The sequence below is a fragment of the Ochotona princeps genome, chromosome 18, assembly GCF_030435755.1.
Source record: "Ochotona princeps isolate mOchPri1 chromosome 18, mOchPri1.hap1, whole genome shotgun sequence".
Taxonomy (NCBI): Eukaryota; Metazoa; Chordata; class Mammalia; order Lagomorpha; family Ochotonidae; genus Ochotona; species Ochotona princeps.
In genome coordinates this window covers 38730102-38745126 of record NC_080849.1, presented here as the reverse complement: position 1 = coordinate 38745126, position 15025 = coordinate 38730102, and the positions used below count along the sequence as shown (strand labels likewise).

The 15025-nt window shown below is 45.5% G+C and overlaps 2 protein-coding genes across 8 annotated transcripts in view; one reads left to right on the top strand and one right to left on the bottom strand.

Annotated features, from left to right (window-relative positions):
• CABYR (calcium binding tyrosine phosphorylation regulated) overlaps nucleotides 1-2692 on the top strand; it is a 29830-nt gene extending 27138 nt beyond the window's left edge. Inside the window, exon 4 of one of the 2 annotated variants that reach the window (XM_004579598.3) lies at nucleotides 2606-2692. The gene's annotated coding sequence lies outside the window, so the exon portion shown is untranslated. Of the gene's footprint in view, nucleotides 1-1196; nucleotides 1335-2605 lie in introns of those variants that run through there. The other variant, XM_058676972.1, reaches the window with a different exon arrangement.
• A 259-nt stretch (nucleotides 2693-2951) lies between these two features.
• The window catches only part of OSBPL1A (oxysterol binding protein like 1A), a 197820-nt gene continuing 185746 nt past the window's right edge, over nucleotides 2952-15025 (bottom strand). For all 6 annotated transcript variants that reach the window (XM_058677085.1, XM_058677086.1, XM_058677087.1 and 3 more), the window contains 7 exons: nucleotides 12230-12337; nucleotides 11655-11744; nucleotides 10914-11040; nucleotides 8894-9010; nucleotides 8201-8324; nucleotides 7189-7279; nucleotides 2952-4147 (listed from right to left, as the gene is read on the bottom strand). In XM_058677085.1, coding sequence (XP_058533068.1) covers nucleotides 4045-4147; nucleotides 7189-7279; nucleotides 8201-8324; nucleotides 8894-9010; nucleotides 10914-11040; nucleotides 11655-11744; nucleotides 12230-12337 — 760 coding nt within the window. In that variant the 3' untranslated portion in view covers nucleotides 2952-4044. The remainder of the gene's footprint in view (nucleotides 4148-7188; nucleotides 7280-8200; nucleotides 8325-8893; nucleotides 9011-10913; nucleotides 11041-11654; nucleotides 11745-12229; nucleotides 12338-15025) is intronic.

The window sequence follows — 15025 nt, the reverse complement described above, 5'->3', positions numbered from 1 at the left end:
AGGCTGTGACTTCCACCTCCGTTTCATGCTGGCATTTGGGCCGCCCACCCTCCTGCCCAACCATGGGTTACTGCAGGGGGCTCTTCTGTCTTCAGGGATGGAAAGAACATGCACAAGCCAGTGCCCCCATTCTTTTTGCAGACTCTTTGGCCAGAGTTAGAATTACCTAGAAGTGTTACCAAAGTAGGTGTTAAGAATAAAGACCAGATTCTGTCTGGCAGTGTGAGAGACTCTGCACAGTGGGAGGCGGTGCTGGGAGTGCAGCATGTAGGACTGGCACTGTATTTGTGGCTTAAGCAGTACTTCCAGGCCAAGCCAATGTTTCCAAGTACTTTTTTTTTTTAAAGCAAAATGGAGGTGTGTCCTCAGCACATTTAGCAAGAAAATTCAAATTGAGTTTATCAAACTGCAAAAAAAGATTTGGCTTTTTTATAAATAAGCTTGAGAGGAACTGAATGTGTTATCTGTAGGAAACATCCCTGCTTAATCATGTGTCTGGTGTGCTGTTTGTTCCTGCATCAGGGATGGATAGATCCTTTGGGCAAAGTGGACCTCTGCCCTGGGAACTTCTCTCAGGACCTATTGTGGCACTCAGCTCTGAGACCATATTGTCTTCATTAGACAAGCGACACCTGACATTCTGGAGTCCTTGGAGGTCATGTCTAGGCCTCTGTTCTCATAGCCTGCTGTGGGATGGCCTAGACTTTCACTGCCCCCTAGGATCCATAATGTCAAGCCTTGCCTAAAGGGGCACTCTGGGATATTCTAATTACTGTGGAGGGTAATGGTGCTGTGAAGGGCCAGAATACTTAGTGATGTGTCACTAAGACAGCATCTAGTGCTTGACTTGTTTAGGAATGTTGGTAACTGTCTGTTTCCTCTCTGAGGACCCCCAGGGAGCCATGTCTGAAGTTCAAGTACCTGGAAACAGCAGCTTAGAATGAGATTGCTACTTCTGCCCCAACACAGTAGTGTCCTTGCCACGGGCTGTCACCACTATATTGTTACCGTTTTCCAACTGTAGAGAATCTCTTCTCTCACATTACCAGGCCTAATTGACTTAGTCCTCTCTATAGCATGCTCTATGGCACATGTTATTACAGCTGTTTGTATGTAAAAGAATGACAGACATTACTGTGCATAGCACCTGATAGAGACCAAACCTTTAATGGCTGCAAATTTTGTTTTTTTTATAGCACTAGCAGCAAGCGAAGCAGGACAACCACCACCATATTCTAACATGTGGACCCTTTATTGTCTAACTGATATGAATCAACAAAGCCGCCCATCACCGCCACCTGCGCCTGGGCCTTTCCCCCAAGCAACCCTCTATTTATCTAATCCTAAGGATCCACAGTTTCTGCAGCATCCACCGAAAGTCACTTCTCCAACTTATGTGATGATGGACGACAGCAAGACGACCAGTGCCCCACCTTTTATTTTAGTAGGTTCCAATGTTCAGGAGGCTCAGGAGTGGAAACCTCTTCCTGGACATGCTGTTGTTTCACAGTCAGATGCCATGAAGAGATATGCTGCAGTACAAGTGCCCATTGCTGTTCCTGCAGACCAAAAATTCCAGAAGCCTCCCCCAAATCCCCAGAATGCTAGTCCTCCTACAAGTGGACAAGACATGCCCAGGCCACAAAGCCCAGTTTTTCTTTCTGTTGCTTTCCCAGTAGAAGATGTAGCTAAAAAAGGTTCAGGATCTGGTGACAAACGTACTCCCTTTGGAAGTTATGGTATTGCTGGAGAGATTACTGTGACTACTGCCCATGTTCGCAGAACAGAAACTTAAAACTGGTAGGTAAATTTTCCTACCACCATATGTAGGCCTTAATATTGAGTTTTCTACATTTCAATTTATTGGAGACAAATATTTAAAATTGAATTAATTGGGATATAAGCTAATGCTATTGTCTCCAATTGAATCACTAGTCACTAAAAATGTACAGCAGGTATCTCACAAAGGGGCTTTTTGTTCTTTGTCTAGTGCTGTGGTAGATTCTGTGGAAAAGGAAGTCTAGCGGGGAACTGCACAGCCAAGTTGAGAGAATGGGTAAATTGGAAATAGCTGGAATTCACTGTAGATAAAATATTTTAAATGATTATTTCTTAGCCCTGCGCTACAGCCCCTTGTTGCACTGTGGACAGCAGAGGCAGCTGGAAGACCACAAAGTACCTTACCCAATAGGAAGTATGAGGAGACAAGTTATTTTATTGGACACTGAGTTAGGGCATGCAGGAGCCAGAGAAGGGTGGAAATGTGAAGGGATGTGGGAAGCCAGCTGATGCTTTTAAGCGGAATGACAGTAGCTAGAAAAACACATGAATAAGTGGCAATAAATGGACTGAAAACCAAAATTACCTCAGTTACTTAAAACAAACTGAGCAATAGATAAAAGGTGTCATTTATTCAAAGGCAGGCTTCACTGCCACAGTCTAGCATTTCCTGGTGAAAAGTTTTCTTAGAGTATTTTAATACAAAAGCAGAGGTAATTGAGCTTGGTAATCAAGTGGAGGTAGATAATGCAATTCTGATTTTTCCACCCAGCTTAAATGTTGTTTCCAGGATTAAAAATTTTGATGTTTACATTACTCCTAACAGATGCTGAGAAAGACGCTGTTTGATCAACCTTCAAGGTGGAATCTGCCACCAAGCGTAATTTATCAATAAACTTCATGCAAGCATAAACCCTTGTGTCCTGATTTTTATAAATTAGGATCAATGCAGACCCCCAAAATACAAGACTTGAGTCCTTCCAGCTTTGGAAAGTAGCAGCATTTCCAGCTCAATTTTGTACTTACCAGAGAGCCTTACTGCTAAATGCCTGGGGGCAGCCCTTGGGCCCTAGAGTGGTGACACTATAAGGATTTCTTTGATGATGCCACTTGACTGATGAGAAGTGTCCTTTCAGTGTATTTAAAATTTTGAAGAAACCACACTATAGGGGGACATTCTAAAAGCCTTTATTTAGTATCAGGTAGATTATTTCATAACACTTGTTAATTTCAAGACAGCATTAAAATAACTTACTGGCAACTACCTAAGGCCCCTTAGAGCAATATTTCAATCTGGGTTTTGGGTGGATAAACACTCTAGGATTAATGCACCCCAATTAAAGGGGTAAAACTACTGTACAGTAGGTCTCCATACATATTTTAAGTACACAGGTACCTTGCAAACTTGAAATGCACAAGACCTCCTTTGATATAGAGTTGAACACTTACAGTACACACAGGAGTGCAGCTTAGTTTCTCTGGTGGCATTTGCCACTGGAAACAAGCATTTAAAAATCTTTGTCATTATGTAATGATTAAAATCTATTTCTACAATATTGTGAATGACTATACATTTTTTTCAATTCATACATGTACAATTTAAACATTTTAACTCATTGATTTCAGAAAATTAAAAAAGTGAATTCAGAACACTAAAGTAAATGAAATACCTTGTCCAGTTTAATTCTTTCACGATTTTTGTATCAGAATTACCTATTCTGAATTTTCAGCCAGCTTTTCCTTTTGGAGGCAGGAAGGGGTAAAATTGAGAGGTTAGTATGAATAAACGGCATCTTATCATTGTAGTGTTTACAAAATGACATCACCTCTACATCTGAGCACATAAACATTGTGTAGGAGGATTCTAAACATCAAAGTTTATCTAAAACATTCAAGCATGACAGCATAAAAATATTCAAAATAACTTGGTTTGGGATTTCTATAGAATTTCATAAAGCTAAAGTTATTTGGGTATAAACCTTCAGTAAATATGGCAACAGCAACCATAAAAAGCAATCTCCAGCACTTTGTCTTACCTCTATATAAAATAGTTCTTGAAGTAAGTAGGTTGGGATAGCAAAATTATGCATTTTTCCTAAGGCCTTCATCATCAACTTCACCATGTGCCCTACTTCTGTGGATCAAGTGCATATTATCCCATGAGCATTTTTTTAAAAGATGAGTAGAAACCAAGGGGAAAAAATTAAAAACCTAGATTTAAGACTTATTTGTAAATTAGCCAAACACTCTGACTTGTCTGCCATTTTAATAAATGTCAGGCAAATTGGAGTAGTTTCTGTCCCAATAGCTGCCGGAGTAGATCCAGTCTTGGGCTCCACTGTACGGATTAGGACCTTGGTGGAACCACCTGTGTAAAGAGAAAGGCCAAGATTTGCAAGGGCAAGAAACCACCCGGGGCCTTGGGGTCTTCCCATTCATGCAGGCTTCCCCTACGATTCAGTTCTTCTGTAGGTCAGGGATCCCCGAAAAGACTGTGGAACTAATGCTATTTCCCTCTGGGGACATGTACTTACACTAATATTCCAAAGGGAGTAATAATAGCAAGCATAATGGGGAAGGATTTTCCACAGCATTTAGCAACATCGAATCACTCAACACGAACGTGATCTTCAGAGTTGAGAGAAGCTGTGTTCAAGATCCTTGGCCTCATGTTTCAAATTGTCTAGGGCCAGCACTGTGGCCAGGCAGGTAAAGCTTGTGCCTGTGACACCAGTACTCCAGATGGGTGCTGGTTCACGTCCCAACTGCTCCACTTCCAGTCCAGCTCCTTGCTAACAGAAAGCCCCAGCCATCCCTTTGATAGCCCTGACTGAAGCTCCTGGCTCCACCCTAGTGCAGCCATCTGGGCAGTGAACTAGGGGAGTGAAGATCTCTGTCTCCCTTTCTTTCAAATAAATGGACAAGGTGAAAAAACAAAAGTGTACTAAGTCATTAATTGCTAAAAATATTTGGTTTGACTTTACAGAGTATAATTTTTCTAATATGCTCCAGATAACTCACTGAAATCAATCCAGAGAAAATCTGCTCACAGCTCCTAGAGCTTTAGGGTGCATCTGGCTTTTCTTATTTGAAAGAGGTTCTCTTAGTGACCTTTAAAACACACATTCTGTTTTCCACAGTACTAGTTTGCTTCCGGTAATGAAACAAGATCACTTGCTCAAAGGGTTTTGTGAAACATTTTCTAGATATGATTTAGCTTCTGCTGTAACAGTTTTCTACACCTCTGCTATTTCTTCCCAAATAAGCTGCTTCTAGAAAATGTGTGAAAGAGTAAGGTTAGATCTGTTTGGCGAATCTCCAATGTTCCTATTGTTACCACCACAACAACAGAAACCCTAAACGAGGGGAAAAGAAAGTTTTATCATAGGCTATTTCTTCTATGATCATACCAGGGTACTTGAAAAACCTTGCAAAAGATGTGTATTATGAAAAAACTGCAAAGAATTCAAAATTTTTTATACCACAAGTGCCCTTTTTAATTCCATTTCCACAATCTTTTGGGATATCGTAAATGCCTACTAGAACATATTTCCAAGTACAAAAATTGTTTAAAAGTCCAAGCAGTAAAATTACTTTCACTTGCAAACTTAGCAAAGTCAAGTACTTTAAAAAAAATCAGAGAAATCAGAATCAAGGGAATAACAACATGAAAAGCCACTCCATCCAGGAGTGGGTGGTTGAGGCTGGACTAGCAACAAAGATACCGACAGCTCCACATCAGAGTGCCTGGGTTTAATTCCCAGCTCTGGCACCTGACTTGGCCTACCAGCAATGCACGCTCTGAAGCTGCAGCGGTGGCTCCACAGCTTGGGCTCCTGTCACTCACATGGAAGACTCAGCCTGAGTTCCTGGCTTCTGTCCAGGTGTGTGGGCATCTCAGGTGTGAAACTACATAAAGGAATGCCTTGTGTGTGCACTCAAAGTCACAGACCCCTGTGCCATTAGATTTTTTTCCTTGTACAAAACTGAGAGGAGCAAAGAGTTATACACTGTACAGTGGGTCTATGTAAAAGCAACGGCTACCCTTGTGGGAGCATCTGCTCTTGGTTGCAGCTCTGTGGGAAGCCTTCTGGAGTGCTGGACAGAGGCAAGGCAGCAGGGTTTCCTTCAGCCTCCAGGCTGGGAGCACTCCTGCCATCTCCATCCTGCCCACCCAACAACAAAGAGATGCAGTCTCTCAAGTCTGAAGACTTTCAGACAAGTATATGTAACAGCAAAGGGCAGGAAAAGACCTCCTGAAATGATTTCTACAAGGGGTCATTAGTTCTAGCCAGGAGAAAATGCTTGGGGCATACAGCTTGGTGGTTAGGATACCTGCATCCCACATATGGGATAAAAACGAAGGAATGACTGGAAATCGCCTACAAAAGAGCAGTTTTCTTGCACAAGAGATTGGGAAAATGAGATGCATGAAACCTTTTCCCTGAGGGTGCAGTGAGCATCGTTTGTGGCTGTGACTGAGGGATGAGTGAAGCAGAGGCTCCTGTCTTGGGGTCTGCCCTTACACACAGGGATGCCTAGACCGCAGATGTTCACCCTGGAGACCACTGAGCTTTAGGTCCCTGGAGTATATAAATGGGCGAGGACAACAGGTGGCCAAGGTCCTGCCCCTCAGTAAACACAGTAGCTCTGACATACGTTTTGTAATAGCACATTATTTTAGTTTATTCAGAAAAATATTCCAGTGTCAAAGGTCATTTCTTGTTTTAATAATCATCTTTCTCTAAAATGCAAAAGAGCTAACAGTATCTACTGGAATGCTTGAAAAAATCATATCCATGCTGTATCCAGGATTTAACTGAATTATGGGATAATAGCTTATAAAGTGACAGATGTAGAAAATGTTGTTATTCCTGTTATTCAATACAAGTGATTATAAGAAAATTCCTGATTTTTTTCCCTAAAGTTTCAGAAATTAAAAGTTCCACTGCCTAGTTGTTTCTAAATGGAATCCAGGATGTGAATTTACACAAATCCATGTCCAATACTCATCAGAACCCTGTGTCTGGGAAAGTGCAGGAACTCTAAACATCAATAATACAGGGATGTCCATCCAAGACACAGGACTTGGAACTCAAGGGGTGCTGAACATTTCTATGCCGCAAACTGCCAATCTGGATTTCATTTTGCCCCTTGAAGGAAGGACAGAGCTTGCCAGAAGGGAAGAAGCAAGTTCATTAACTACCCATGACCATGTGTGGAAATATTTTAGCCTCAGTTCCCCAACAGCCAATTTTCCTTGTCATCCATGCAATCCTTTTAGCTTAACCAAGTCAGTGGAGGTAACTTTCCCTTCCAGGCCTCACAGTCAGGCCCTAGTCCTGTGGCTCCCCCTCACACCACAGAATACCCCGGGGGCTCAGCCACCTGCCCCTGTAAGGCACGCACCTTGTCTTCCAGTCCTCTTCTGACTTGGACCTGTTCTTCCGTGCTGCTCTTTGTTTTTCTTCCAGTCGTTTTTTTTCTTCACTAGCTTGATCTATAATAAAAACAGCAATGAGAAACAAGCTGTGTGTGGACCCTGTGAGGTGCAGGACTAGGCACAGCTTGGAGAGGGCCCACCACAGTATCTCACAGCCCCACAGGAGCAGTGTGGGAGATGGGGCACCTGTCCTGGCCCATGCTGTGGTGCCGCAGTCCAGATGCAGCTCAACTCCTTCCCAATCAAAGCATTCCGCAAGCTCTGCATCTGCTGAAACATTCCTGCTGGTGCTTAAGGCCAGAACAATTAGGCTTAAATGCTTTAAAGGAAAAAAAAATGGGTAGAAAAGCTGGAAGTGACATCCCAGGTTTTTGGGGAGGTCTCAGCCCCATTAGCATCTGTAAGAGGGTCCAGCAAGTCCCAGGATGACACTGCAGGGCATCCACGTTGAGCTGGGACAGCATCCCTGCACCTGGACCAGTGTCCCTGGCCCTGACAGGCCACCACCCCAACATGTGACAGCCAGAGTCCACAGATATTTGTCCCATATCCCTCATGGTATGGACCTGCCCCTTTGGGAGGAGGATACAGATCTTACAACTGAAGAGGAGAAGGCCATCCACTTGGAGGCCAGAGGGAGGATAAGAAAAGATCCAGAGTGTGCAGTGATCAGGCAAGCGACAGCACGCAGCTGATGGAGATGCTGCTGTTTCCACAAGATCTCCTCTGACATTTACCATCTGCCTCTGGTCACAGAGTCCATTACATTACCAAGGGAGGATTAATAAACTAACATGAGCTAATAAGGTCTTCCTCCAATTTCCAAACTAAAAAGAGGTTACTGAATTTCAATCCGCAAGTCCCTCAGAAAGACTAACGGAGGCCAGTGCCCTGGGGATGCTCCCAATCACCAGAGGGCAGTAGCCACCAGCCCTCAGGACAGCATCTTCACCAGAAGCACCATCACAGCTGAATTACCTATTTCTCCATTCTCCATGGCTCTGATATCAGGCCGTAACCTGCAGTCCGTCTTGGGAATCACGCTCTCCATCTCCTTGTCCACTTCGTTCAGAACCATGGCGAAGCTAGTGAAGTTATACATCTGCAAAGAGGCAACAGTGTCATGCCCACAGGTGCCATGGAGCAGCGGCAAACAGTCCTGATCACAGAATGGGTGCCGCCCCAGCACATGCTTCTCCCCACTGCCCTGTGACTGACAGTCACCTTCCTGGTTCATATACCCATTGTCTCCCCCAAAACCCATGGGTTCTTCATCTGAAAGAACTCCCGGAAATGGGACTCTCAGAACACCCCCTAACACCATCAACGTTAAGAATAACTGTAAGCAAAATAGACACTCTCTCTTCATTGACCCATCACGCATGACTGAGTCGGGATGAGTTGGAACAGGAGTGTGCCACCTTGTGTTTACTGAGGACCAGCCTTACCCACCCAACACACCTTCCTAGCCCAATGCCAGAAGGGATGTGCTTGCCAGGTCTCAGGGCAAGGAGGGGTAGTGGCACATAGGAACCAAGCCTGGGTGTTGGGGGGAGACAAGCATGCACAGGAGGCATTTGGGACAGTCGACCTCCAAGGCAGCACCTGCTGCTGGGCTGGCCCCATGGGAGCCAGGACAGCCCTGTCAAAGCATAAAAGAGGACGACTCACCTGGGCAGAATTGGGTGGTCGTGGGGCTATTCGCCAGAGGAGGACACTCCCGGGGATGACAAACACGCTTTCTGAATCCGGCATGGGCATTTCATCTGACTCCTCAGAGGTGCTCATCTAGGGAAGTCAACACATGGGCACGGCTTAGACAGAAGGCTTTAAACATGTGGGGACACACAACAGAGGCTAATCCTAACTAATGTCTCTGTTCCCTCAGAGAAGGACCAGGAAGCCCAGGAGTGACTGAGCTCTAGATGCTGCAGCACTGGCGTTAGCTGCATGCAAAGCAGCATCACCACTTTCCACTGCTCTCCTTCATCTTTGCACCTTCTGCCTCCCCTTTGGAAGACAACACGGCTCATTGCATGTTTCCTGAGGAACATCTGAACCCTCCCCACAGACTGCAATTGCCTGCTGAGGCACACCCTGCGGGGCCAGCAGCATGAGAGCTGTCTTGACAACAGCAGGTGCCGGTCATCCCTGGGGTGGGCCAGCAAAATCAGCAAGGACAACCCCAGGAGGAACTGTGAAGCAATCTGATGAGAGCCTAAAAAGATGGTGTACTGAAAAGAAACGGTCATTTCCTTTGCCTACCAGCCTGCTCCATGGGCCACAGCTAAGCTGGTGGGCCTACATGTGCAGTGCTGCTGTAACTACCTGTGAAGAAATACGCCTACAGTTTTACAGGCAGAAAGTTCAAACCTTTGCAAGGATAAGAGTCCGAAGTGACAAATATCAGCACATCTAGAACCACAGGTTAAGACACCTGCAGTGAACACAGACCAGGAACTATATAGTGTGTTGGTCAGTTCGCCTCCGCCAAGCCTCCTCCTGTTGACAGGAGCTATAGCCAAGAAGCTTAAGTCAGAGGCCCTGGGCCCCAGGGCGCTTCCTTTCCAGGACCACTGGCGACAGCCACAGAAAACAGAACGCAGGTCAAGGAGGCAGGAAGGTGGGATGTGAGGAAGAAAGCAGAACTGTGCAAAGGCAGCTGAAGAGGACAGAAAACACAGAAATGTGCCAAAGTCACAGGGGAGTGAGATGCTGAGTGTTCAACAGTACTCCTCATCCGGGACCCACGCAGAATCCAGCCGTCAGTCAGTCACTCACATGCCCACCCTCCACTTGTGAGGAACATCAGGATTTCTTTATCCTTGCTGTACATGTGGAATGCCAGAAGAGCCCCCAGACTGAAGCTGACCTATAGGTCTGAATGAGGCGTGGGAGTCTGTGGTTGGAAGGGGTCTAAGCCAGCATAGGCAGACCCAGGACACATGAACAGGACCTCAGGCCTCGGCCATCAGTCTCCAAGCAGGCCCCCTCCAGAGCCACTGCCATTTGTTAACTCACTGAATACACCGCTGTTGCCAAGAACAAACGAGGGCGCTCAGACATTGACCCGAGCTTCCATTACTCACAAACACTGGAGACAGGATGCTACAGCCTGCACTCTTAACCACTATGCTACTTACTGGAAAGGGAATCTATCTTCCAACAAAGATGCCATGCCCAGCTCTCAGTGTTCCTGCCTAGAGGAAGGGCAACAAGCAGCTGTGCGCCCCATGAGGCAGTCACCATCCCACAGAGTGGGAGTTTATAGGAAGGGACTTGCAGCCCAGGATGACCCTTTTAATTCTGATGCTCTTAATTGTGGTGATTTAATGACAGGAGGAGAAAACGAGTAGCACCCTTTGAGGAAATCTTACCTACCCAACAGGAGGAAAAGGAGATGAGGCCCACAACAAGATGGAGCCCAGATTTCCAAAGCTATGTGTATGGCATCCAAGTCCCATGCATGACTGCTATACGGCTACAAAGTGGCACATATCCCTGTGCTGCAAGGTGATGTCACACACTTGTGGCCAAGGCAGCTACCCGTGTGAAAGACACAAGGAGAGCATCGGCAGGCATCGGCAATATGAACACTTGTAACCAAGGCCGGCAGCGGGGCTGCCTCTCACGGGGTTGGGACAAAAGCACGAGACCAGCTTCTCACTGATAGCACCAGCAGGACATTCACCTGTTTGCTGTTCTTCTTCTCTTCAGTGTTCTTCTTATCATTTTTTTTGTAAGCTTCAAAAGTGGCAGGATCAACACTGTACAAACATTCAGTCCACTTCCCATAGAGGGCACAGAGCTTCTTTTTGCTGTCCAAAAGAGTAGACGTTTAGCCAATGATTAAACCAGTGTTTATCTGCAGCTGACTATTACTGTGAAGATGCTGATGAAGACATTCTTTAACAGACACCTCCATCTCAAACATCTCCATCTTGGGACCATTGTTGTGGCATAGTGGGTTAAGTCACTGCTTATACCATTGTTGTGACATAGTGGGTTAAGTCACTGCTTATAATGTTAGCATCTTACAACAGCAGTTCAAGTTTCAGCTCCTGACTGATGCCCTGGAAATGCAAGGCAGGACAGCCCAAGTACCTGGGCCCTGCCACCCATGTAGCAGACCCAGATACAGTTCCAGGCTCCTGGCTTTGGCCTGGATCAGCCCTGGCCATTGGGGTCATTTGAATCAGTGGATGGAAGAACTTCCTCGTATCTTGTTGTCTCCATTTCACTCTACCTTGTGAGTGTGTGTGAAATTTCATTATATACGTGTATATAATTAAAAAAATAAATATGGAAACATATGCATGATAAAAGGAATAAATATATAAGTAAAAGAAATACTGGTTTCCCAGGTTTTATACAGCAGTTTTATTTAGTGGCCATCACCCATATTATCTGACACCTATAGTGTAAACTTTACCTTTTATCTTGAATGTAGCCTTCAACTTTGTGCAGCTCCTTACCAAAAAGGCCACATGGCTTAAAATTCAGCACACATTTGTCCCCAGTCCTGTGAAGGGAATGTTAAGTCAGATTACTACCTGATGCCAAGCTGATTGTCCCCATGTCCTGGGCCCCAGACAGAAGTAATCATTCCTAGTTCTTGTTCACTACAGGACTCACCATCACACATAAGACAGGCAAGAGTCACCTAGAATAAGCGTCCTGCTCACATTCACAAAGCACACCCAACTGTTCTTAGTAATTCTTAAGCCCTGCCTGCCCAGCCAACAACTCTGTGTGACTAACACAAGCCTAGCAACCTGAGAAAACGAGCCAAAAATGGAATCAGGATACACAGGGGCTAGGAAGTAGAGCTCACCCAAACTCTTCCATCAGAAACTCTAATGGGCCTGATTCAGTGAGCTGATGAGCTTCTGTTGGCTCAGGGGTTGCATTTTCACCAAGCTCTGTGAAAGCCGCTTTGAAGACAAGGTGAGTCTGTGGGATCAGTGGAAAACGGGAGGAGTGGGCAGGAAGCCTGCTGGGCCTTACTTGTGGTTTGTGATCTCCACACTGCCATACTGTTCGATCCAGAGCTTCCCCACGATGATGTTGTGCACACAGCAGGTGGGGTTAGTCCATGTGTAGGCTTCACTGTGTCTGAAACAAACCCAGTATACACGTATCAGTAAGAAGCATAGGTCCGTGTCAAAATGTGTGTGCTCCAAATGCTAGCACCCAGGAAAAGAGACCATGCTGCTAAAGATGATTAAGCTTGAAGACTCTGCCAACTCCCTTGAGAACAACTCACAGTGAGAAACAGGTAGGACTGGGGCTGGTGCAATAGCTCAACTGGCTAATGCTCCACCTCCAAGCACTGGCATCCCATATGAGTGCTGGTTCGTGTCCCAGATGTTCCACTTCTCTTCCAGCTCCCTGTCTGTGGCCTGGGAAACCAGTGCAGGATGACTTAACACCTTGGGGGACCCTGCACCCATGTGGGAGGTCTGGGGGAAGCTCCTAGCTCCTGGCCTCAGCTCTGGCCATTCTGACCATTTAGTAAGTTAGCCAGCAGATGGAAGATCTTTCTCTCTGTCCTTCCTTCTCTCTGTGATTTAAATATTTAATAAAAAATGAATAAATCTTAAAAAATAAAAAGGTTGGCCTGGCACAGTAGCCTAGTAGTCCTTGTCTTGTAAATACCCGGAATTCTATATGGGTGCCGGTTCGTATCCCAGCTGCTCCACTTCCCTTCCAGCTCCCTGCTTGTGGCCTCGGAAAGCAGTTGAGGATGGCCCAAAGCTGCGTGGGACCAAGCACCCACATGGTAGACCAGGAACAGGCTCTCAGTTCCTAGATTTGGATCGGCGCAGCTCCAACCACTGCCATTTGAGAGTGAATCAATGGACGGAAGATCTTCCTCTCTGTCTCTCCTTCTATCTGTATATATGACATTCTAATAGAAATAAATCTTTTTTTAAAAAAGGTAGGATTTACCTATTTAAATAGAGAAGCAATGGAGTAAGAAAAGCCTATAGATTATGCATATAATTATCTTTTTTTTTTAAGGTTGTTTCTTTAAAAAAAAAAAGAAAAAAGATTTTTTTATTATTGGAAAGCTGGATATACAGAGAGGAGGAGAGACAGAGAGGAAGATCTTCCATCCGATGTTTCACTCCCCAAGTGAGCTGCAACGGGCTGGTACACGCCAATCCGATGCCGGGACCAGGAACCTCTTCCGGGTCTCCCACGCAGGTGCAGGGTCCCAAAGCTTTGGGCCGTCCTCGACTGCTTTCCCAGGCCACAAGCAGGGAGCTGGATGGGAAGTGGAGCTGCCGGGATTAGAACCGGTGCCCATATGGGATCCCAGGGCTTTCAAGGCGAGGACCTTAGCCGCTAGGCCACGCTGCCGGGCCCTTTCTTTTTTTTTAAAGATTCATTCCCCAAGCGGCAGCCTTGGCTGGAGCTGCGCCAATTCAAAGCCAGGAGCCCGGAGCCTCTTCCAGGTCTCCCACACGGATGTAGGGTCCTTTGGACAGTCCTCGACTACTTTCCCAGACCACAAGCAAGGAGCTGAAGGGGAAGTGGTGCTGCCGGGATTAGAATTGGTGCCCATATGGGATCCTGGAGCATTCAAGGTGAGGACTTAAGCCACTGGGCTACAGCACCAGACCCTATCTTATTTGTTTACTTGAAAGAACATCAGAGAGAAGGGAAAAGCAGACACAGAGAAGAGACAGAAACAGATGGAAGGAAGGCAGGAGGGATCCTTCAGCCACAGGTTCTTTTTCCCCAATGACTGCAACTGCCAGGTCTGAACCAAGATGTGAGTCAGGAGCTCCATCCTGGACTCCCACATGGGTGGCATGGGCCCGAGCATGTGGGCCATCTTCCACTTCCTTCTTAGACACACTAGCAGGAAGCTGAATCATAAGCAGCGCAGTCAGTGCTTGAACAGCACTCTGACACTGGACACTGGCATCAAGTGGAGGCTTAGCCTGCTGTGGCACAAAGCTGGCTCCCAGTTACTTTAAGCTTACATTTTTAAGCTTAAAGTTTAAAATCTGGTTAAATGTATGAAAAGTAAAATTAAATCTGAAGCAAAAAATAAAAATGAAAATTTACTTCGCACTTTCCAGAGAAAGTGCCCTCTAGCTCATCCAAAGCAAAAAAACTCCTGTTAACTCCAAATTTATACATCCTTTATCTTTGAAAAAATGTTTTGTGTCTTCGTGTACTTATTCTCATGCATAGTGTTCTAATTTATTTTAATTTGCATACAGTAAAATGCATTTCTGGCAGTGCACAGTTCTATGAATTCTAATGTCTGGAAAGATCTGTATAGCCCCAGCGACACAACCGGGATCCCATACAGGTGCAGGGTCCCAAAGCTTTGGACCGTTCCCCACTGCTTTCCCAAGCTACCGGCAGGGAGCTGGAAGGGAAACGGAGCAGTTGGGACACTAGCTAGTGCCCATATGGAATCTCGGCACTTGCAAGGCGAGGATTTTAGCCACTGAGCCATTATGCCAGGCCCGGAGCCACTTCCTGAAGGCACTGCTTCCCCCACTGTTGAGTTTTCAGACTGCTTTACATATCCTGCATGTGAGTGCTTTGCTGGATATATGATTTGAAAATAATTTTTAGTAGTTTATACTCATTCATTTTCCATTAATTCTGAATATTATTATAAGACTTTGTGTTCACATGATCTGGCAATATGAATTTTCTTACTCTGTTTTAGGAAGCAACAAGCAGTTCTAAGCAGGCCCCGATGCTCCTTCTTCAGGCTCTGATTCCTTTGTGGGCTCACTTTCTAAAACCCGTGCAGCGTCACTCACATCCAAC